Below are 21,833 nucleotides of genomic sequence, written 5' to 3'. Positions count from 1 at the left end.
CTATTACTACTATTTGTTCATTTTTATCAGCTAATTAACAATGTAGTTATACAGTTTTATCAGCTAATCAACCATAGTTATACAGTTTCATCAGCTAATTAACAACGTACACTACCGTTCAAAGGTTAGGGGTCACTTAGAAATGTCCTTGTTTTTGAAAAAAAAGAAAAGCTATTTTTTCGTCCATTAAAATAACATCAAATTGATCAGAAATTCAGTGTAGACATTGTTAATGTTGTAAATGACTATTGTAGCTGGAAACGGCAGATTTTCTATGGAATATCTACATAGGCGTACAGAGGCCCATTATCAGCAACCATCACTCCTGTGTTCCAATGGCACGTTGTGTTAGCTAATCCACATTTATAATTTTAAAAGGCTAATTGATCAATTGAAAACCCTTTTGCAATTATGTTAGCACAGCTGAAAACTGTTGTTCTGATTAAAGAAGCAATTAAACTGTCCTTCTTTAGACTAGTTGAGTATCTGGAGCATCAACATTTGTGAGTTCAATTATAGGCTCAAAATGACCAGAAACAAAGACCTTGTACTTTGTGTAGTTTCATCAATCAACAGATATACAGAATTAGGTAATTAGGTAATTAGGTAATCAGGTAATCAACAACGTAGCTGTGCAGTTCTATCAACTGTATTTCTACAATTAATTTCCAGGAGGAGAAAGGAAAACCAGTATGCTAATCTACTACAGACTCTCTGAGTTGGCTGTAATATAATAATAGCTATAGACGAGGCTACAGCTGAAATATCAGCTTCTCTTCATTCATTCTAATACATCATATTTTACTGATGTTGCTTACCTCTCCACGCTACTCCTCCTTTCTGTCAACTACACCATTCAACTATTCTGTCATTGAATACCAGCAACAGTAGTGTGTGTGTGTGTGTGTGTGTGTGTTTGATGAGTGTTTGAGTGTCTTTAGGGCTGATGAATGACCACCAGGTGGCAGTATTTGCTCATAGAACCTCTAATGTTCAGTACATTAAACCATTAACCCCTGACCCCATTCTAAATCTAACTTCCATCCTATGCCGTTGAGGATATCTGAGACGATTTTACAGGTGTAAGAAATGTGTGTAAGAAATTTGAAAACATCATGAATCTGAATATTTTTTTCAGCCCCTCATTGACCTTTAAACATGAAGAAGGTAGTGATGATGGTGGTGATGATGATGATGATGGTGATGATGATGATGATGGTGAACATCAATTGATTTGAAAATGTAGAAAATATTGACGACAATGAAACGTATTCCAAAGTGAAAAGCAACTCTTTAACATTTATGTTTTACCAAAGATGTTATTAGCAACTCTTTAACATTTATGTTTACCAAAGATGTTATTAGCAACTCTTTAACATTTATGTTTACCAAAGATGTTATTAGCAACTCTTTAACATTTATGTTTTACCAAAGATGTTATTAGCAACTCTTTAACATTTATGTTTTACCAAAGATGTTATTAGCAACTCTTTAACATTTATTTTTACCAAAGATGTTATTAGCAACTGTTTAAAGTTTATTTTACCAATTATGTTATTTACTTCACACTACAGAGATTAATAGTTGGATCCAGCTGGTGTTTTGTATAAATGACCACAGAATTAAAGGTAATGCCTTTTATTTAAAACAATCTCATATGCTTTAGAGAGCTTCTCCAATGTTGTCTCTCCCAAAATGTGGACATCACAACTTTCTGGAACACAGGAAGGGAAATGTAAACCAGCACGGGGCATCGTTCTGGCAGCGAGAAGCTGGGAACGAGAGAAACACAGAGAGGTAGGTATTATCTTTGTTTTAAATATGTAGCTAAAAAATGAAAATGTTTGATGTATAATGAGCAGGAAACTACTCTGGTGACTGGATTGTACCTCCATAGTTCATCTCCATGCAATGCTCCCGGCCGTTCGTGTTGTCCTTAATAACACCATGGTTATAGTTAGAGGGTTGACCCGGGCCCCAGTTCTGGTAGTTAAACTTGGACCCGTCACTCCACAGCCAGAGACCCTCCTATGAGAGCACACAGGACGATGCATCACTAGCAGACAGTAAACACTATATATACACACTGTAGTTACTGTCTTTAAAGAGGCAATCTGGGAATTGGGTAAAAAGCTGAGGGATGGGCCAGGAGAAATGTAACCACTCAGATTCATAGACAGAGTTATGGATACCAGGACTTACCATCTATGTGATAAGCATGAGACTGACCATCTATGTGATAAGCATGATGTAACCATGGCTTGAAGCGAGACAGTGTTTGTAATATTAGGTAACAAGCTTTGAAAACAAACGGTTCTGTGGGTTAAGGCACCAACAGGCCTTTATAGGTTCTATTCATAAAGAATCAATTTATTTATTTATTTTATTTTTACTAGGCTAGTCAGTTAAGAACAAATTCTTATTTTCAATGACGGCCTAGGAACAGTGGGTTAACTACCTGTTCAGGGGCAGAACGACAGATCTGTACCTTGTCAGCTCGGGGATTCAAACTTGCAACCTTTCAGTTACTAGTCCAACGCTCTAACCACTAGGCTACCCTGCCGCCCCAATGCATCCTATAAGTTTCCAGGAGTGTTGAACAGATGGTGCTTCTGACCTTGATGGCATCGTTGGCTCCTATCCAGGTACGCTGGACTTTCCTGGTACTCTTCCTGATGACAGACTGAAGGAAACGATACTGGGGAAGGCTGTGCACTGATGCCAGGTTACCTCCCAAGCGCAAACATTTCCTCTGGAGAGAGACAGAGAGAGAGAGAGAGAGAGAGAGGGGAGAGAAGAAGTGAGAGAGAGAGAGAGAGAGAGAGAGAGAGAGAGAAGTGAGAGAGAGAGAGAGAGAGACACAGAGAGACACGGAGAGAGGGGAGAGAGACACAGAGAGACACAGAGAGACACAGAGGTAGAATATAAAGATAAATAGAAGGAATATCACGTCATGATATAGTTTCTCAACCCTGTTGTACACAGATTAATCCTACAGAGTCAACTGCAACCCTGTATGACCACCAGACAGGGATGGAAATAGCATCCCCTCTAGCCAACTATCGTGCTTTTCAGACAAGGCTTCTAGAAAATGTCTCCAACTAGCATAAGATGCAGGTAACATCATGCACACAGATCATCTCAATTATGTACAGCAGACATCCAGGTACCTCTGCCTCTGGCCATGTGGTCATGAAGGGGACGTAGTGATAGCAGTGAGTCTTATATCTGGGCCAGCCGTTTGGGCAGACTCTGCGATGCCACTCTGTAAGGGGGGAGAGAGATCATATTAAATTACATTATGAAATGGTTTGTTCCCACCAGACAATCTGATCCGTCAAAAGTGCCTTCCAGCTGTGATGTTACTGAGCAACACATTGAAATTGAACTTTTCGGGCAACATGACTACATTTGCATAGAAATGTGTGTCATAGATCTGTAATTCTCATTGAAAGCCAGTCTAAGAAGCGGTAGATCTATGTGCGCTATCCGTTATAACATTTTGTGTTTGTGTCTTTTACTTTTTTTACTTTTGGTTTTCAGCTTCAAACAGCTAAACATATAATAATATAATATAACATATATAATAAATATAAATAAATAAAATAATTATAAATAATATAATATAATATATAATATAATATTATATATAATACTTCAAAAACATAGAATAAACATAGAATATTTGTGGTTATTGAAAATATATTTCATTTCATATATTTCATTCATATATTTCAGTTTAGATTAGTACAATGATTACTCTACACGCTTGTTTTGTAACTGTCATTTCACCGCAGTTTGCAGATCAGGTTGTTAATATATATATTTATATTTATTTAGGTTGTTTATACATAATATGTTTCTCACCTTTCCGGGGAGGAATGTTTTCTTCTGAGTCAGACCGATCTGTGGGAGGATGAATGTGTTCCTTTGAGTCAGACCGATCTTTGGGAGGATGAATGTGTTCCTTTGAATCAGACAGATCTGTGGGAGGATGAATGTGTTCCTCCGAGTCAGACAAATCTGTCGGGGGAGGAGTGTGTTCCTCCGAAGGAGAACTGTTTTCCTCTGAGTCGTACGGATCTTTCGGAGGAGGAATGTGTTCCTCCGAGTCACAGTGATTATGCCGATGCCCTACAACAAAAAGAGAGACACAGAGAGAGGGAGAATTGAGACACGTGCTTGTTAAAAGTCTTGGAGATTTATTCAATCAGCATTACAGAATCCATGCTAGAAATTAAAAGGTAATGTCAGATTGAGCAGTATGCATGCAGCGTTTACCGTGAATACTGTCTCTGCTAAAGAGGAAACATTGCCTTTTAATTTGAAACTGAACGAACCGGATTGAATCGAGTTTCAGAACATTTTAGCGCTGTAAAGCTGAATGATGCGGATTGAATCCTAGATCAGATTCAGAACTATGAATCCACAACAGATCTATATAGAATTATATTTTAGCGAATCCGTCAGGATCCCCAACCAGGAGCTCGGGGTTCAGTGACTGTCGAGCCAAAACCTAGGTCACTAGGTGTTGGGTCAAGGTCGCGACAATAACATCCAATTGCATCTGATGAGTGTGAACAGGTCAACAAAACCTTCGGTCTGAATACCTCTGCTACCCCCTGCATCTCCCAGAGCAAAGACAGCGCTGAGAAGCAGAAGAGTGGTCAACATCGCCATGGTGATTGTCTCCTGAGAGAGAGAGAGAGAGAAAGAGAGAGAGAGAGACAAAGAGAGAGAGAGAGAGAGAGAGAGACAGAGAGAGAGACAGAGAGAGAGAGACAGAGAGAGGGACAAAGAGAGAAGCCGTCATGACAAATTCAGTGAGTACTTCAGGGGAGTGCAGTGTTTCAAAGACCTCTCAAAGTACATCCAGCCGTTCTACCTGGAACCAAAAGGGTTCTACCTGGAACCAAAAGGGTTCTACCTGGAACCAAAAGGGTTCTACCTGGAACCAAAAATGGATCTTCAAAGGGTTGTCCTATGGGGAAGAAGAACCCTTTTGGAATCTTCCGCCGTTCCACAGATGTATTCCAGGACGATCAGAGCAGATTCAACTAATGAACGGCTTCGTGATTTAATTGACAAGGCAGCGTTTTCCAAACTTGGTCCTGGGGACCCCAATCTGTGAGTACATATTCATGTGTACTAGGCTAATCTACTGTAATTGGTATTCCTTGAATTCCTTAGCACAGCAGTTCCTAAACACAGTCCAAAACGTTCCCCCATTTGTGTCTCTAGTACAGAGTTTTCCTAGGTAGTGCACTACTTTTGACCAGAGCTACACATAACCAGGGCCCTTGTCTAAAGTAGTGCTCTACAAAGAGGATGGGAGGTCAGTTGGGACATAGACAGGTATTAGATGAACAGATGTTGAAATCTCACCTTCTGAAGTCTTCAGTTGAAGCTTCACTTCTTCAGAGATCTTCAAAGGTTTTCACTATTTTCTCTCTCTCTGTCCCGCCTGTAAGTTGACTTCTCGTCTCCCTCTCTCTCTCTGTCTGTCCTGCCTGTGAGTTGACTTCTAGTCTCTCTCTGTCTGTCCTGCCTGTGAGTTGACTTCTAGTCTTTCTCTCTCTCTCTCTCTCTCTCTCTCTCTCTGTCTGTCCTGCCTGTGAGTTGACTTCTAGTCTCTCTCTGTCTGTCCTGCCTGTGAGTTGACTTCTAGTCTTTCTCTCTCTCTCTCTCTCTCTGTCCTGCATGTGAGTTGAGTTCTAGTCTCTCTCTCTCTGTCTGTCCTGCCTGTAAGTTGACTTCTAGTCTCTCTCTCTCTGTCTGTCCTGCCTGTAAGTTGACTTCTAGTCTCTCTCTCTCTCTCTCTCTCTCTCTCTGTCTGTCCTGCCTGTGAGTTGAGTTCTTCCTCTCTCTCCTCTCCTTTTTAAGGACCCATCCAGTCAGACCCCTCCCTCTATTTTTCTCTATCTCTCTCTATCATCCTTTAAGTTGAAATGGAATTTAAATTAACTTCCTGAATTGACTGTGTACCGGGAATATTTAAAATGAATAAAGTGCATAATCAGTTTAGAGATTAAAACAATATTCATCATATTTAAATCTGTGTTACCTTTCTGTAATATACACGATTTCCACTGTTCTGTCTGGGACATTTGGGTTGATTTCCACTGTTCTGTCTGGGACATTTGGGTTGATTTCTTCCACTGTTCTATCTGGGACATTTGGGTTGATTTCCACTGTTCTGTCTGGGACATTTGGGTTGATGGTCACTAGAATTGAATCAGAATGTTATGGGTTAAATTCCAATCCGTTGATAGTGATTGACGCCATGCTGGAGGTACAAGGACAGAGGACCCTGATATCTACTGTAGTCTCTGAACACTGTGATTCTGTAGCGGCAAATGAAGTCACAGAGGTTCAGAGAAACAAGCTTGTTTGGGCCCTACTGGCTCAGGTTCAGAGAAACAAGCTTGTTTGGGCCTACTGCCTCAGGTTCAGAGAAACAAGCTTGTTTGGGCCTACTGCCTCAGGTTCAGAGAAACAAGCTTGTTTGGGCCTACTGCCAGGTTCAGAGAAAAAGGTTCACTGCCTCGGGAGAAACAAGCTTGTTTGGGCCTACTGCCTCAGGTTGGAAACAAGCTTGTTTGGGCCCTACTGCCTCAGGTTCAGAGAAACAAGCTTGTTTGGGCCTACTGCCTCAGGTTCAGAGAAACAAGCTTGTTTGGGCCTACTGCCTCAGGTTCAGAGAAACAAGCTTGTTTGGGCCTACTGCCTCAGGTTCAGAGAAACAAGCTTGTTTGGGCCTACTGACTCAGGTTCAGAGAAACAAGCTTGTTTGGGCCTACTGACTCAGGTTCAGAGAAACAAGCTTGTTTGGGCCTACTGCCTCAGGTTCAGAGAAACAAGCTTGTTTGGGCCTACTGCCTCAGGTTCAGAGAAACAAGCTTGTTTGGGCCTACTGCCCAAGCTTGTTTGGGCCTCTGCCTCAGGTTCAGAGAAACAAGCTTGTTTGGGCCTACTGCCTCAGGTTCAGAGAAACAAGCTTGTTTGGGCCTACTGCCTCAGGTTCAGAGAAACAAGCTTGTTTGGGCCTACTGCCTCAGGTTCAGAGAAACAAGCTTGTTTGGGCCCTACTGCCTCAGGTTTAGAGAAACAAGCTTGTTTGGGCCTACTGCCTCAGGTTTAGAGAAACAAGCTTGTTTGGGCCTACTGCCTCAGGTTCAGAGAAACAAGCTTGTTTGGGCCTTGTTTACTGCCTCAGGTTTAGAGAAACAAGCAGGTTCTTGTTTGGGCCTACTGCCTCAGGTTAAGAGAAACAAGCTTGTTTGGGCCCTACTGCCTCAGGTTTAGAGAAACAAGCTTGTTTGGGCCTACTGCCTCAGGTTCAGAGAAAAAAGCTTGTTTGGGCCTACTGCCTCAGGTTCAGAGAAACAAGCTTGTTTGGGCCTACTGCCTCAGGTTTAGAGAAACATCCCTCCTCTATAATTCTATAGCCTACAAGATACCAGATATTGTAAGGTTAGTAACACTACCAAAGTTGTCTTTGAAGTCTAAACATGGAGCCCAATATAATATATATATAATATATATAACCAGTAGGAATTATCACTCACTTTGACAACTTGTGGTCACACAGTAGATAGCATCTTTCACTTCCCAATGGAAACCTCTTCTCTTGAACAACATCATTTTCTATATAATTCTATATTTCTATATAATTCTATATTCTATATAATTATATATAATTCTATAATTATATATAATTATATATAATTATATAATTCTTACTCGTGCTTTATGAATTGACCATGTTGTAGTGTTTTATTTGTCCCAAGTTAGCTCACAGATTTGACCGTTTTCTAAAGGAAAGTTTCACCCATTTTGAATGTTAGCGTTTTTGTGCATCTCTGAGCGATGTTCTATCTTTCCCAGGGGGTCATGTTCCATCTTTCCCAGGGGGTCATGTTCTATCTTTCCCAGGGGGTCATGTTCTATCTTTCCCAGGGGGTCATGTTCTATCTTTCCCAGGGGGTCATGTTCTATCTTTCCCAGGGGGTCATGTTCTATCTTTCCCAGGGGGTCATGTTCTATCTTTCCCAGGGGGTCATGTTCTATCTTTCACAGGGGGTCACGTTCTATCTTTCCCAGGGGGTCATTTCATGTTTTTCTTTTGTAATTGCAGCCTGGTCTCAGTGACCAGACGTAACATACAGTAAATAGTACACTCGGCCCAAAACCAAAGGAGAGTGGTTCGTTGTAGTGGATCGTTGGGGCGTATAACGCGAATGTCTAACAACCCAACTGTAACAACCCTAACCCTTCCCCCAACCCTAACCTTAATGTTAGCTAACCCATCCCCCAACCCTAACCTTAATGTTAGCTAACCCTTCCCCCAACCCTAACCTTAATGTTAGCTAACCCATCCCCCAACCCTAACCTTAATGTTAGCTAACCCTTCCCCCAACCTTAATGTTAGCTAACCCTTCCCCTAACCTTAATGTTAGCTAACCCTTCCCCAAACCCTAACCTTAATGTTAGCTAACCCTTCCCCCAACCTTAATGTTAGCTAACCCTTCCCCCAACCCCAACCTTAATGTTAGCTAACCCTTCCCCAAACCCTAATGTTAGCTAACCCTTCCCCCAACCCTAACCTTAATGTTAGCTAACCCTTCCACCAACCCTAAATGTTAGCTAACCCTTCCCCCAACCCTAACCTTAATGTTAGCTAAAATAGTACACTCGGCCCAAAACCAAAGGAGAGTGGTTCGTTGTAGTGGATCGTTGGGGCGTATAACGCGAATGTCTAACAACCCAACTGTAACAACCCTAACCCTAACAACCCAACTGTAACAACCCTAACCCTAACAACCCAACTGTAACAACCCTAACCCTAACAACCCAACTGTAACAACCATAACCCTAACCCTGGGGCAGCAGGGTAGCCTAGTGGTTAGAGCATTGGACTAGTAACTGAAAGGTTGCAAGTTCAAACCCCCGAGCTGACAAGGTACAAATCTGTCGTTCTGCCCCTGAACAGGCAGTTAACCCACTGTTCCTAGGCCATCATTGAAAATAAGAATTTGTTCTTAACTGACTTGCCTGGTTAAATAAAGGTAAAAAAAAAAAAAACATCCCTAACCCTAACAACCCAACTGTAACAACCCTAACCCTTACAACCCAACTGTAACAACTGTAACAACTGTAACAACTGTAACCCTTACAACCAAACTGTAATAACCCTAACAACCCTAACCCTAACAACCCTAACCCTAACAACCCAACTGTAGCAACCCTAACAACCCAACTGTAATAACCCTAACAACCCTAACCCTAACTACCCAACTGTAACAACTCTAACCCTTACAACCAAACTGTAATAACCCTAACAACCCAACTGTAACAACCCAACTGTAACAAACCTGTAACAAACCTGTGTGGCTCAGTCGGTAGAGCATGGCGCTTGCAACGCCAAGCGTCGTGGGTTCAATTCCCGCTGGGGCCACCAATATGTAAAAGTAGTGGCCCCAGCCGACTTGTAAGTCGCTTTGGACAAAAGCGTCTGCTAAATGGGATATATTATTATTATTATTATATTAACCCTAACCCTAACTACCCAACTGTAACAACTCTAACCCTAACAACCCAACTGTAACAACCCTAACCCTTACAACCCAACTGTAACAACCCTAACCCTAACAACCCAACTGTAACAACCCTAACCCTAACAACCCAACTGTAACAACCCTAACCCTAACAACCAAACTGTAAAAACCCTAACACTAATCCTAACAACCCAACTGTAACAACCCTAACCCTAACAACCCAACTGTAACAACCCTAACCCTAACAACCCAACTGTAACAACCCTAACCCTTACAACCAAACTGTAACAACCCTAACCCTAACAACCCAACTGTAACAACCCTAACCCTAACAACCCAACTGTAACAACCCTAACCCTAACAACCCAACTGTAACAACCCTAACCCTTACAACCAAACTGTAACAACCCTAACCCTAACAACCCAACTGTAACAACCCAACTGTAACAACCCTAACCCTATCAACCCAACTGTAACAACCCTAACCATAACCCTAACAACCCAACTGTAACAACCCTAAGCCTAACAACCTAACCCTAACAACCCAACTGTAACAACCAAACTAACCCTAACAACCAAACTGTAACAACCCTAACCCTAACAACCCTAACAACCCACTGTAACAACCCTAACCCTAACCCTAACTGTAACAACCCTAACCCTAACAACCCAACTGTAACAACCCTAACCCTAACAACCCAACTGTAACAACCCTAACCCTAACAACCAAACTGTAAAAACCCTAACACTAATCCTAACAACCCAACTGTAACAACCCTAACCCTAACAACCCTAACCCTAACAACCCAACTGTAACAACCCTAAACCTAACAACCCAACTGTAACAACCCTAACCCTAACAACCCAACTGTAACAACCCTAACCTTAACAACCCAACTGTTACAACTAATAACCTTAATGTTAGCTAACCCTTCCCCCAACCCTAACCTTAATGTTAGCTAACCCTTCCCCCAGCCCTAACCTTAATGTTAGCTAACCCTTCCCCAAACCCTAACCTTAATGTTAGCTAACCCTTCCCCCAACCCTAACCTTAATGTTAGCTAACCCTTCCCCCAACCCTAACCTTAATGTTAGCAAACCCTTCCCCCAACCCAAACCTTAATGTTATCTAACCCTTCCCCCAACACTAACCTTAATGTTAGCTAACCCTTCCCCTAACCTTAATGTTAGCTAATACTTCCGCCAACCCTAACCTTAATGTTAGCTAACCATTCCCCCAACCCTAACCTTAATGTTAGCTAACCCTTCCACCAACCCTAAATGTTAGCTAACCCTTCCCCTAACCTTAATGTTAGCTAACCCTTCCCCCAACCTTAATGTTAGCTAACCCTTCCCCCAACCCTAACCTTAATGTTAGCTAACCCTTCCCCTAACCCTAACCTTAATGTTAGCTAACCCTTCCCCCAACCCTAACCTTAATGTTAGCTAACTCTTCCCGCAACCCTAACCTTAATGTTAGCTAACCCTTCCCCCAACCCTAACCTTAATGTTAGCTAACCCTTCCACCAACCCTAAATGTTAGCTAACCCTTCCCCTAACCTTAATGCTAGCTAACCCTTCCCCACACCCTAACATTAATGTTAGCTAACCCTTCTCCCAACCCTAACCTTAATGTTAGCTAACCCATCCCCCAACCCCAACCTTACTGTTAGCTAACCCTTCCCCCAACCCTAACCTTAATGTTAGCTAACCCTTCCCCCAACACTAACCTTTATGTTAGCTAATCCATCCCCCAACCCTAACCTTAATGTTAGCTAACCCTTCCCCCAACCCTAACCTTAATGTTAGCTAACCCTTCCCCCAACCCTAATGTTAGCTAACCCTTCCCCCAACCCTAACCTTAATGTTAGCTAACCCTTCCCCCAACCCTAACCTTAATGTTAGCTAACCCCTCCCCTAACCTTAATGTTAGCTAACCCTTCCCCTAACCTTAATGTTAGCTAACCCTTCCCCCAACCTTAATGTTAGCTAACCCTTCCCCCAACCTTAATGTTAGCTAACCCTTCCCCCAACCCCAACCTTAATGTTAGCTAACCCTTCCCCCATCCCTAACCTTAGTGTTAGCTAACCCTTCCACCAACCCTAAATGTTAGCTAACCCTTCCCCTAACCTTAATGTTAGCTAACCCTTCCCCTAACCTTAATGTTAGCTAACCTTTCCCCAAACCCTAACCTTAATGTTAGCTAACCCTTCCCCCAACCCTAACCTTAATGTTAGCTAACCCTTCCCCCAACCCTAACCTTAATGTTAGCTAACCCTTCCCCCAACCCTAACCTTAATGTTAGCTAACCCTTAGCTAACCCTTCCCCCAACCCTAACCTTAATGTTAGCTAACCCTTCCCCAAACCCTTCCCCTAACCTTAATGTTAGCTAACCCTTCCCCCCCTAACCTTAATGTTAGCTAACCCTTCCCCCCTTAATGTTAGCTAACCCCAACCTTAATGTTAGCTAACCCTTCCCCAAACCCTAATGTTAGCTAACCCTTCCCCCAACCCTAACCTTAATGTTAGCTAACCCTTCCACCAACCCTAAATGTTAGCTAACCCTTCCCCTAACCTTAATGATAGCTAACCCTTCCCCCAACCTTAATGTTAGCTAACCCATCCCCCAACCCTAACCTTAATGTTAGCTAACCCTTCCCCCAACCCTAACCTTAATGTTAGCTAACCCTTCCCCCCTTAATGTTAGCTAACCCCCTAACCCCTAACCTTAATGTTAGCTAACCCTTCCCCCAACCCTAACCTTAATGTTAGCTAACCCATCCCCCAACCCTAATCTTAATGTTAGCTAACCCTTCCCCCAACCCTAACCTTAATGTTAGCTAACCCTTCCCCCAACCCTAACCTTAATGTTAGCTAACCCATCCCCCAACCCTAACCTTAATGTTAGCTAACCCTTCCCCAACCCTAACCTTAATGTTAGCTAACCCTTCCCCCAACCCTAACCTTAATGTTAGCTAACCCTTCCCCAACCCTAACCCCCCAACCTTAATGTTAGCTAACCCTTCCCCTAACCTTAATGTTAGCTAACCCTTCCCCAAACCCTAACCTTAATGTTAGCTAACCCTTCCCCCAACCTTAATGTTAGCTAACCCTTCCCCCAACCCTAACCTTAATGTTAGCTAACCCTTCCCCCAACCCTAACCTTAATATTAGCTAACCCTTCCCCAACCCTAACCTTAATGTTAGCTAACCCTTCCCCCTAACCTTCCCCCAACCCCTAACCTTAATGTTAGCTAACCCTTCCCCCAACCCTAACCTTAATGTTAGCTAACCCTTCCCCCAACCTTAATGTTAGCTAACCCTTCCCCTAACCTTAATGTTAGCTAACCCTTCCCCAAACCTTAATGTTAGCTAACCCTTCCCCCAACCCTAACCTTAATGTTAGCTAACCCTTCCCCCAACCCTAACCTTAATGTTAGCTAACCCATCCCCCAACCCTAACCTTAATGTTAGCTAACCCTTCCCCAACCCTAACCTTAAGTGTTAGCTAACCCTTCCCCCAACCCTAACCTTAATGTTAGCTACCCATCCCCCAACCCTTCCCCCAACCCTAACCTTAATGTTAGCTAACCCTTCCCCCAACCCTAACCTTAATGTTAGCTAACCCTTCCCCAACCCTAACCTTAATGTTAGCTAACCCTTCCCCCAACCCTAACCTTAATGTTAGCTAACCCTTCCCCCAACCCCCCAACCCCAACCTTAATGTTAGCTAACCCTTCCCCCAACCCCTTAATGTTAGCTAACCTTCCCCCAACCCTAACCTTAATGTTAGCTAACCCTTCCCCCAACCCTAACCTTAATGTTAGCTAACCCTTCCCCCAACCCTAACCTTAATGTTAGCTAACCCTTCCCCTAACCTTAATGTTAGCTAACCCTTCCCCCAACCCTAACCTTAATGTTAGCTAACCCTTCCCCCAACCTTAATGTTAGCTAACCCTTCCCACAACCCTAATGTTAGCTAACCCTTCCCCCAACCCTAACCTTAATGTTAGCTAGTGTGGTTTTGCACATTGATTTTGAGTGTGACTCCAAATCCAGACCTCCGTGGGTTGATACATTTTATTTCCATTGATAATTTTTGTGTGATTTCGTTGTCGGCACATTCAACTATGTAAAGAAAAAAAGTATTTAATAAGAATATTTAATTCATTCAGATCTAGGATGTGTTATCTTAGTGTTCCCTTTATTTTTTTGAGCAGTGTATATATTCTGAGGGCTTCAACCTATCTGTCGTAACGGATACTGCATTTGAACAAGCATGACGCAGTCCCTACACTTTGGCCCCTTTTTGTTTTGTGATGATGTTTTGGGTCATCTTTATAGTTGCTGTCACAATCTTAGTTCCTGAAAAGATACCACTACTTGACTGACACCTGCACAGCTTAGCCAATGTTTGTAGTGACGATGAATGACGGACATGTCATCGCTAATTAGACTGCTTGTTTGTGTTCCACCTCTGGGCAACCTAAAGTTTCAGGCGGCCGAGCAACTATGAATACCGGTGAAAAGAGTCGGACACTGGGGCGGGTTCGTTTTGTATCGCCCGGCGCCATAGTTTTGCCATATATGCTAATATCTTGGCGAGAGTAAATAGTTGCATGTAACTCAGCAGCTAAGAAGAACATTAAATCGTTATTACGTTTGCAATACTGACCACAAAGTTTGTACGAACATTTCGACAAAAGTATTTTGTGTAAAACATGTAAATAGCTGCATGTAGCCTATAACCCCTCCTGAAGAAAAAACCGACAGGAAGTCGCGTTTATGCAAATCCTTGATCACGCCTACCGCTTCATTGCGCAATATGGTTCTTAGTATGTGCTCAACAAAAGTTCAACATTCACCTGCCAATATTTATATCAAGCCGTCTATGAATAAAGTTTGGTGCATAATGACTCGATCACAACGGCGGCGTCAGGTCATTGCGTTTCGGTACACCGCAAATACGTTCATTTCCAAAGAGAGCTGCGTTGCTTTATGTGTGTTGCTTAAATGGGATTTTATCGGATTTATGTGTAGACGGTTTGACAGAAATGGTCGCAGAAGGTGAATGTTGAACTTTTGTTGCAGACATATCCAGATGATGCTGCGTAGCATTTTGTGCGATAATGCTGTAGGTTTTTTTGCGACGTGTAAATTGGATAAACCCAACCTATGCACCACACAGAACACACTGCAACTGCCTCTTCAAGGCAAACGGCAGCGTTCCATAGAGTACCACAGTATGAGTCATAATACCCATAAGACCTAGCGGTCGAACAGGGAAATGGTACCAATCATTTTTCCACCATACATTTTTCGCCATAGGGGATTTTAGAAACACTTAAAATAAGGGCTTTAATTTTTTATGTAAAAAAAAAAAATGTTTCACCTTTATTTATTCATGTAGCATTTTGATAACCATGTCAATCCCTATTTGACAAGGTGGCTTTATGCTAATTATGCTAATTAGCTGCTAATGTGGCTATTATAAAGAACTACAAATACCATGATGATACTGCTGAATTGAGGCACAGGTAAGAATCTCGGGATTAACTATCTAATGTTTGCTAAATGTAGTGATTAATAAAATGGCAAGGAGGGGGAGCGGCAGAGGAGCACTCAGCTACATACAATATATCCACAGCCACTGGGTTGTGAATAAGGGCCCAGATCACCTACTCTGAGACTCTTTGTGAATAAGGGCCCAGATCTTCTACTCTGAGACTCTTTGTGAATAAGGGCCCAGATCACCTACTCTGAGACTCTTTGTGAATAAGGGCCCAGATCACCTACTCTGAGACTCTTTGTGAATAAGGGCTCAGATCTTTTACTCTGAGACTCTTTGTGAATATGGGCCCAGATCTTCTACTCTGAGACTCTTTGTGAATAAGGACCAAGATCTTCTACTCTGAGACTCTTTGTGAATAAGGGCTCAGATCTTTTACTCTGAGACTCTTTGTGAATAAGGGCCCAGATCTTCTACTCTGAGACTCTTTGTGAATAAGGGCCCAGATCTTCTACTCTGAGACTCTTTGTGAATAAGGACCAAGATCTTCTACTCTGAGACTCTTTGTGAATAAGGGCTCAGATCTTTTACTCTGAGACTCTTTGTGAATAAGGACCAAGATCTTCTACTCTGAGACTCTTTGTGAATAAGGACCAAGATCTTCTACTCTGAGACTCTTTGTGAATAAGGGCTCAGATCTTTTACTCTGAGACTCTTTGTGAATAAGGACCAAGATCTTCTACTCTGAGACTCTTTGTGAATAAGGGCCCAGATCTTCTACTCTGAGACTCTGTGAATAAGGGCCCAGATCTTCTACCCCGAGACTCTTTGTGAATAAGGGCTCAGATCTTTTACTCTGAGACTCTTTGTGAATAAGGGCTCAGATCTTTTACTCTGAGACTCTTTGTGAATAAGGGCTCAGATATTTTACTCTGAGACTCTTTGTGAATAAGGGCTCAGATCTTTTACTCTGAGATTCTTTGTGAATAAGGGCCCAGATCTTCTACTCTGAGACTCTTTGTGAATAAGGGCCCAGATCACCTACTCTGAGACTCTTTGTGAATAAGGGCCCAGATGTGCAGTGAGTGTATTGCAGTTCATAAGTACTGAATGTGTCAAACTGAACAGTTTAATCGTCAATGCAAGCAAATAAAAAACATTCATATTACACCAGACATGTTCAATCATTTCAATGCCAATCCTGAAGAGGGGAATCTAACTGCAGGGGGATCAAGGACCTCATTGTTTTGGTTCTGAGGTCTCCATTCCCTTGGAGCACAGGACCCGATGTTCCAGCCTTGAGGACGACCTGACGAAAACAAAACTATCACATCAAACATTCTGAAACAATTGGGATTGTTTACTCATCGTAACCGAGATAGAGTTACAGAGGACAAACACAACATCTTTATTAAGGTGACACAATAACACTACTAATACAACTACACACACAGCCCTATACTACTAATACAACTACACACACAGCCCTATACTACTAGTACAACTACACACACAGCCAGATACTACTAATACAACTACATATACTACTAATACAACTACACACACAGCACTTTACTACTAATACAATGACACACACAGCCCTATACTACTAGTACAACTACACACACAGCCCTACTACTAATACAACTACACACACAACCCCATACTACTAATACAACTACACACACAGCCCTATACTACTAATACAACTACACACACAGCCCTACTACTAATACAACTACACATACAGCCCTATACTACTAATACAACTACACACACAGCCCTATACTACTAATACAACTACACACACAACCCCATACTACTAATACATGACACACACAGCCCTACTACTAATATAACTACATATACTACTAATACAACTACATATACTACTAATACAACTACACACACAGCCCTATACTATTAATACAACTACACACACAGCCCTATACTACTAATATAACTACACACACAGCCCCATACTACTAATATAACTACATATACTACTAATACAACTACACAAACAGCCCCATACTACTAATACAACTACACACACAGCCCTATACTACTAATACAACTACACACATAGCCCTATACTACTAATATAACTCCTGTGTGTGTGTGTGGGTGGGTGTGTATGTTGGCTGTTGATTAGACTCTGTGCAACTCACAGGGAGCCTGTGGAAAATGTACATCTTTCAACATTCTGGAGAACTTGATTTTTGTGGGTCACAAAGGTGGGTCATTACCGAGCAATAAACCAGGTGACGAGAGAGTAATATTTAGTTAAGGTTAATAGTACATGTAAATGTTATGTAGCAGATGGGGAGCTTTTGAAACTCATTCCTCCGTTGAGTTTTGCCGGCGCGTCAGGAGGACGGGTCACGTTGTGTTTCGGTAGGCAGAGCGGGGTTCAGAGTTTCAGCGGAATCAGGGGGAAGCGGTACTCGCCACACATGTACCACACACGTTCTTTACAGTAAACACGAAGCAGTTGACTGCAACGTTTACATAGCTTCTTCTGATATGTCTGATTGAAATGACTCAAACATTCACGACTGTGCGCTTTTGATAGTAGCTTACCCTTCATGTGTTTTAAACAGTTCATTTCAGGTTGTTAAATCTACAAAATGATTTTTCTGAGAATTGTGCCCATTCTTCCAATTCCCTAACACACGCCATGGCTTGATATCAGCTTGATATCAGCGGGACACTCTGCCTCTGTATATAGTGCACTACTTATACCTGGGGCCTATATGTTTCAGTGAAAAGTGGTGCACTATATAGGGAAGAGGGAGCCATTTGTAACAAATCCATTGGGCAATGATAATTCAATTTCCTTATTTCATTTGTTCTAGGTTCATTTTGTTTTGAATGTCATAAGGAAGTGTGATTAGAATGTTCTCGTCACGTACTGTTCTCTATAGATAAAGATGGAAAGCTGCCGACTGCAATGTAAACAGATTCTTCTGGCATCACTGCTGTGCGTTGATAAAATACCCCAATCAAACGAGTAGTCTAAGCTGCGGCAGACTCTGTGGCTTGAGTTGGCTGCAATAGATCGCTTTTCGGTCAACTATACCAAACAACTATTCTGTATTTAAATATGACTCCCGAGTAGCGCAGCGGTCTAAGGCACTTCAGCTCAGTGCTTGAGGCGTCACTACAGACACTCTGGTTCGAATCCAGGCTGTATCACAACCGGCCGTGATTGGGAGTCCCATAAGGCGGCATGCAATTGTCCCAGTATCGTCCGAGTTTGGCCGGTATAGGCCGTCATTGTAAATAAGAATGTGTTCTTTATTTTATTTCACCTTTATTTAACCAGGTAGGCTAGTTGAGAACAAGTTCTCATTTGCAACTGCGACCTGGCCAAGATAATCAAAGCAGTGTGAACAGACAACACAGGGAGTAAACTCTTAACTGACTTGCCTCGTTAAATAAAGGTTCAATTTAAACCGGTAGAAGCAACAGTGTGTGTAGGACTAATGAATGACCACAAGGTGGCAGTACATGCTCACCAAACCAAACTGTTCTAGTGTAACAGTACTGCTTCCTGCCCAACCTGGGCTCAAACCAGGGATCCTTTGAACTCATCAGCAACCATCACCCACAAAGAATCATTACCTGTCTATCGCTCCCCATGTGGAGTAAAGGAAACAACTAGGTCTCGGAGCTAGTGACGTCACCGATTGAATGCTACTAGCACACCGCTAACTGGCTAGTCACTTCACACCGCTAACTGGCTAGTCACTTCACACCGCTAACTAGCTAGTCATTTCACACCGCTAACTAGTTAGTCACTTCACACCGCTAACTGGCTAGTCATTTCACACTGCTAACTAGCTAGTCATTTCACACCGCTAACTAGCTAGTTATTTCACACCGCTAACTGGCTAGTCATTTCACACTGCTAACTAGCTAGTCATTTCACACCGCTAACTGGCTAGTCATTTCACACGCGAACTAGCTAGTCATTTCACACCGCTAACTAGCTAGTGATTTCACACCGCTAACTGGCTAGTCATTTCACACCGCTAACTAGCTAGTCATTTCACACCGCTAACTGGCTAGTCATTTCACACCGCTAACTAGCTAGTCATTTCACACCGCGAACTAGCTAGTTATTTCACACCGCTAACTGGCTAGTCATTTCACACCGCTAACTAGCTAGTTATTTCACACCGCTAACTGGCTAGTCATTTCACACCGCAAACTAGCTAGTCATTTCACACCGCTAACTGGCTAGTCATTTCACACCGCTAACTGGCTAGCCATTTCACACCGCTAACTGGCTAGTGTTAAGCTCAGAGAGATGCAAGGGGAAGCTGGTCTCTAAGGAGCTGTTCCTATAGCAGTGTCTCTAAGGAGATGTTCCTATAGCAGGGTCTCTAAGGAGATGTTCCTACAGCAGGGTCTCTAAGGAGCTGGTCCCTTATTGCAGGGTCTCTAAGGAGCTGGTCCTATAGCAGGGTCTCTAAGGGAAAGCTGTTAATACTGCATTGTCTCTAAGGAGAAGCTGTTCCCGTAGCATGGTCTCTAAGTGGAAGCTGTTCCCATAGCATTGTCTCTAAGTGGAAGCTGTTCCCGTAGCATTGTCTCTAAGGAGAAGCTGGTCCCGTAGCATGGTCTCTAAGTGGAAGCTGTTCCCGTAGCATTGTCTCTAAGTCGAAGCTGTTCCTATAGCATTGTCTCTAAGTGGAAGCTGTTCCCATAGCATTGTCTCTAAGGGGAAGCTGTTCCCGTAGCATTGTCTCTAAGTAGGAAGCTGTTCCCATAGCATTGTATCTAAGTGGAAGCTGTTCCCGTAGCATTGTCTCTAAGTGGAAGCTGTTCCCGTAGCATTGTCTCTAAGTGGAAGCTGTTCCTATAGCATTGTCTCTAAGTGGAAGCTGGTCCCATAGCATTGTCTCTAAGGGGAAGCTGGTCCCGTAGCATTGTCTCTAAGTGGAAGCTGTTCCCATAGCATTGTCTCTAAGTAGAAGCTGTTCTGATAGCATTGTCTCTAAGGGGAAGCTGGTCCCATAGCATTGTCTCTAAGGGGAAGCTGTTCCCATAGCATTGTCTCTAAGGGGAAGCTGGTCCCATAGCATTGTCTCTAAGGGGAAGCTGGTCCCATAGCATTGTCTCTAAGGGGAAGCTGTTCCCATAGCATTGTCTCTAAGGGGAAGCTGGTCCCATAGCATTGTCTCTAAGGGGAAGCTGTTCCTATAGCATTGTCTCTAAGGGGAAGCTGTTCCCATAGCATTGTCTCTAAGGGGAAGCTGTTCCCATAGCATTGTCTCTAAGGGGAAGCTGGTCCCATAGCATTGTCTCTAAGGGGAAGCTGTTCCCATAGCATTGTCTCTAAGGAGAAGCTGGTCCCGTAGCATGGTCTCTAAGTGGAAGCTGTTCCCGTAGCATTGTCTCTAAGGAGAAGCTGGTCCCGTAGCATGGTCTCTAAGTGGAAGCTGTTCCCGTAGCATTGTCTCTAAGTCGAAGCTGTTCCTATAGCATTGTCTCTAAGTGGAAGCTGTTCCCATAGCATTGTCTCTAAGGGGAAGCTGTTCCCGTAGCATTGTCTCTAAGTAGGAAGCTGTTCCCATAGCATTGTATCTAAGTGGAAGCTGTTCCCGTAGCATTGTCTCTAAGTGGAAGCTGTTCCCGTAGCATTGTCTCTAAGTGGAAGCTGTTCCTATAGCATTGTCTCTAAGTGGAAGCTGGTCCCATAGCATTGTCTCTAAGGGGAAGCTGGTCCCGTAGCATTGTCTCTAAGTGGAAGCTGTTCCCATAGCATTGTCTCTAAGTAGAAGCTGTTCTGATAGCATTGTCTCTAAGGGGAAGCTGGTCCCATAGCATTGTCTCTAAGGGGAAGCTGTTCCCATAGCATTGTCTCTAAGGGGAAGCTGGTCCCATAGCATTGTCTCTAAGGGGAAGCTGGTCCCATAGCATTGTCTCTAAGGGGAAGCTGTTCCCATAGCATTGTCTCTAAGGGGAAGCTGGTCCCATAGCATTGTCTCTAAGGGGAAGCTGTTCCTATAGCATTGTCTCTAAGGGGAAGCTGTTCCCATAGCATTGTCTCTAAGGGGAAGCTGTTCCCATAGCATTGTCTCTAAGGGGAAGCTGGTCCCATAGCATTGTCTCTAAGGGGAAGCTGTTCCCATAGCATTGTCTCTAAGGGGAAGCTGTTCCCATAGCATTGTCTCTAAGGGGAAGCTGGTCCCATAGCATTGTCTCTAAGGGGAAGCTGGTCCCATAGCATTGTCTCTAAGGGGAAGCTGTTCCTATAGCATTGTCTCTAAGGGGAAGCTGTTCCTATAGCATTGTCTCTAAGGGGAAGCTGTTCCTATAGCATTGTCTCTAAGGGGAAGCTGTTCCTATAGCAGGGTCTCTAATTCCTGGTGGGCTGTGTCGTTTGTCTGCAGATTTTTTCTATTTCCTTTCGACAACCAGGTGAAAGGAGTCCCTAACTAATCAATGACCTTAATTGATCAATCAAGTATAAGGGAGGAGCGAAAACCCTCAGAAACTCGGCCCTCCAGCAACTAAGTGTGCCACCCCCAAAGGATTTATCCCACTGTAAAGTGTTGAACTTCTTACTTAGACACCCACGGGCCAAAAAACGAGCATCTCAAGGGCCGTTTTTATTTTATTTACTTTATTAAAACAGGAAGTCCCATTGAAGTCAGAAGTGCTAGCCTGGTCCCAGATCAGTTTTGGGGTAAATACCTTTCAGATAAATATCTGTACAACTTATTGACAGTATTCTGCTAATACCCTATCTTG

General features: G+C 42.9%; 1 protein-coding gene across 1 annotated transcript; it reads right to left on the bottom strand.

Annotated features, from left to right (window-relative positions):
• Positions 1 to 1,622: 1,622 nt before the first annotated feature.
• Positions 1,623 to 5,880, bottom strand: LOC135510178 (galactose-specific lectin nattectin-like). The gene is made up of 7 exons (XM_064930970.1): positions 5,386 to 5,880; positions 4,611 to 4,692; positions 3,868 to 4,134; positions 3,171 to 3,265; positions 2,618 to 2,752; positions 1,890 to 2,028; positions 1,623 to 1,772 (listed from the first exon to the last, which is right to left on the bottom strand). Exons 2-7 carry the CDS (start codon positions 4,678 to 4,680, stop codon positions 1,705 to 1,707), a joined length of 774 nt encoding a protein of 257 aa, XP_064787042.1. The 5' UTR covers positions 4,681 to 4,692; positions 5,386 to 5,880; the 3' UTR covers positions 1,623 to 1,704.
• Between the last annotated feature and the right edge of the window lie 15,953 nt (positions 5,881 to 21,833).

Source organism: Oncorhynchus masou, chromosome 23, assembly GCF_036934945.1.
Source record: "Oncorhynchus masou masou isolate Uvic2021 chromosome 23, UVic_Omas_1.1, whole genome shotgun sequence".
NCBI classification, from domain to species: Eukaryota; Metazoa; Chordata; class Actinopteri; order Salmoniformes; family Salmonidae; genus Oncorhynchus; species Oncorhynchus masou.
Note: the sequence above shows the minus strand (reverse complement) of the source record. Positions and strands in the feature narration are given on the sequence as shown.

Excerpts from the sequence above, each read along its gene's own strand:
- LOC135510178 (XM_064930970.1), bottom strand. The coding sequence starts at position 4,680 with ATGGCGATGTTGACCACTCTTCTGCTTCTCAGCGCTGTCTTTGCTCTG. Across the intron at positions 4,135-4,610 it reads AGATGCAGGGGGTAGCAGAG|GGCATCGGCATAATCACTGT; the intron begins GTATTCAGACCG and ends TTTTTGTTGTAG. Across the intron at positions 2,753-3,170 it reads CCACATGGCCAGAGGCAGAG|AGGAAATGTTTGCGCTTGGG; the intron begins GTACCTGGATGT and ends GTCTCTCTCCAG.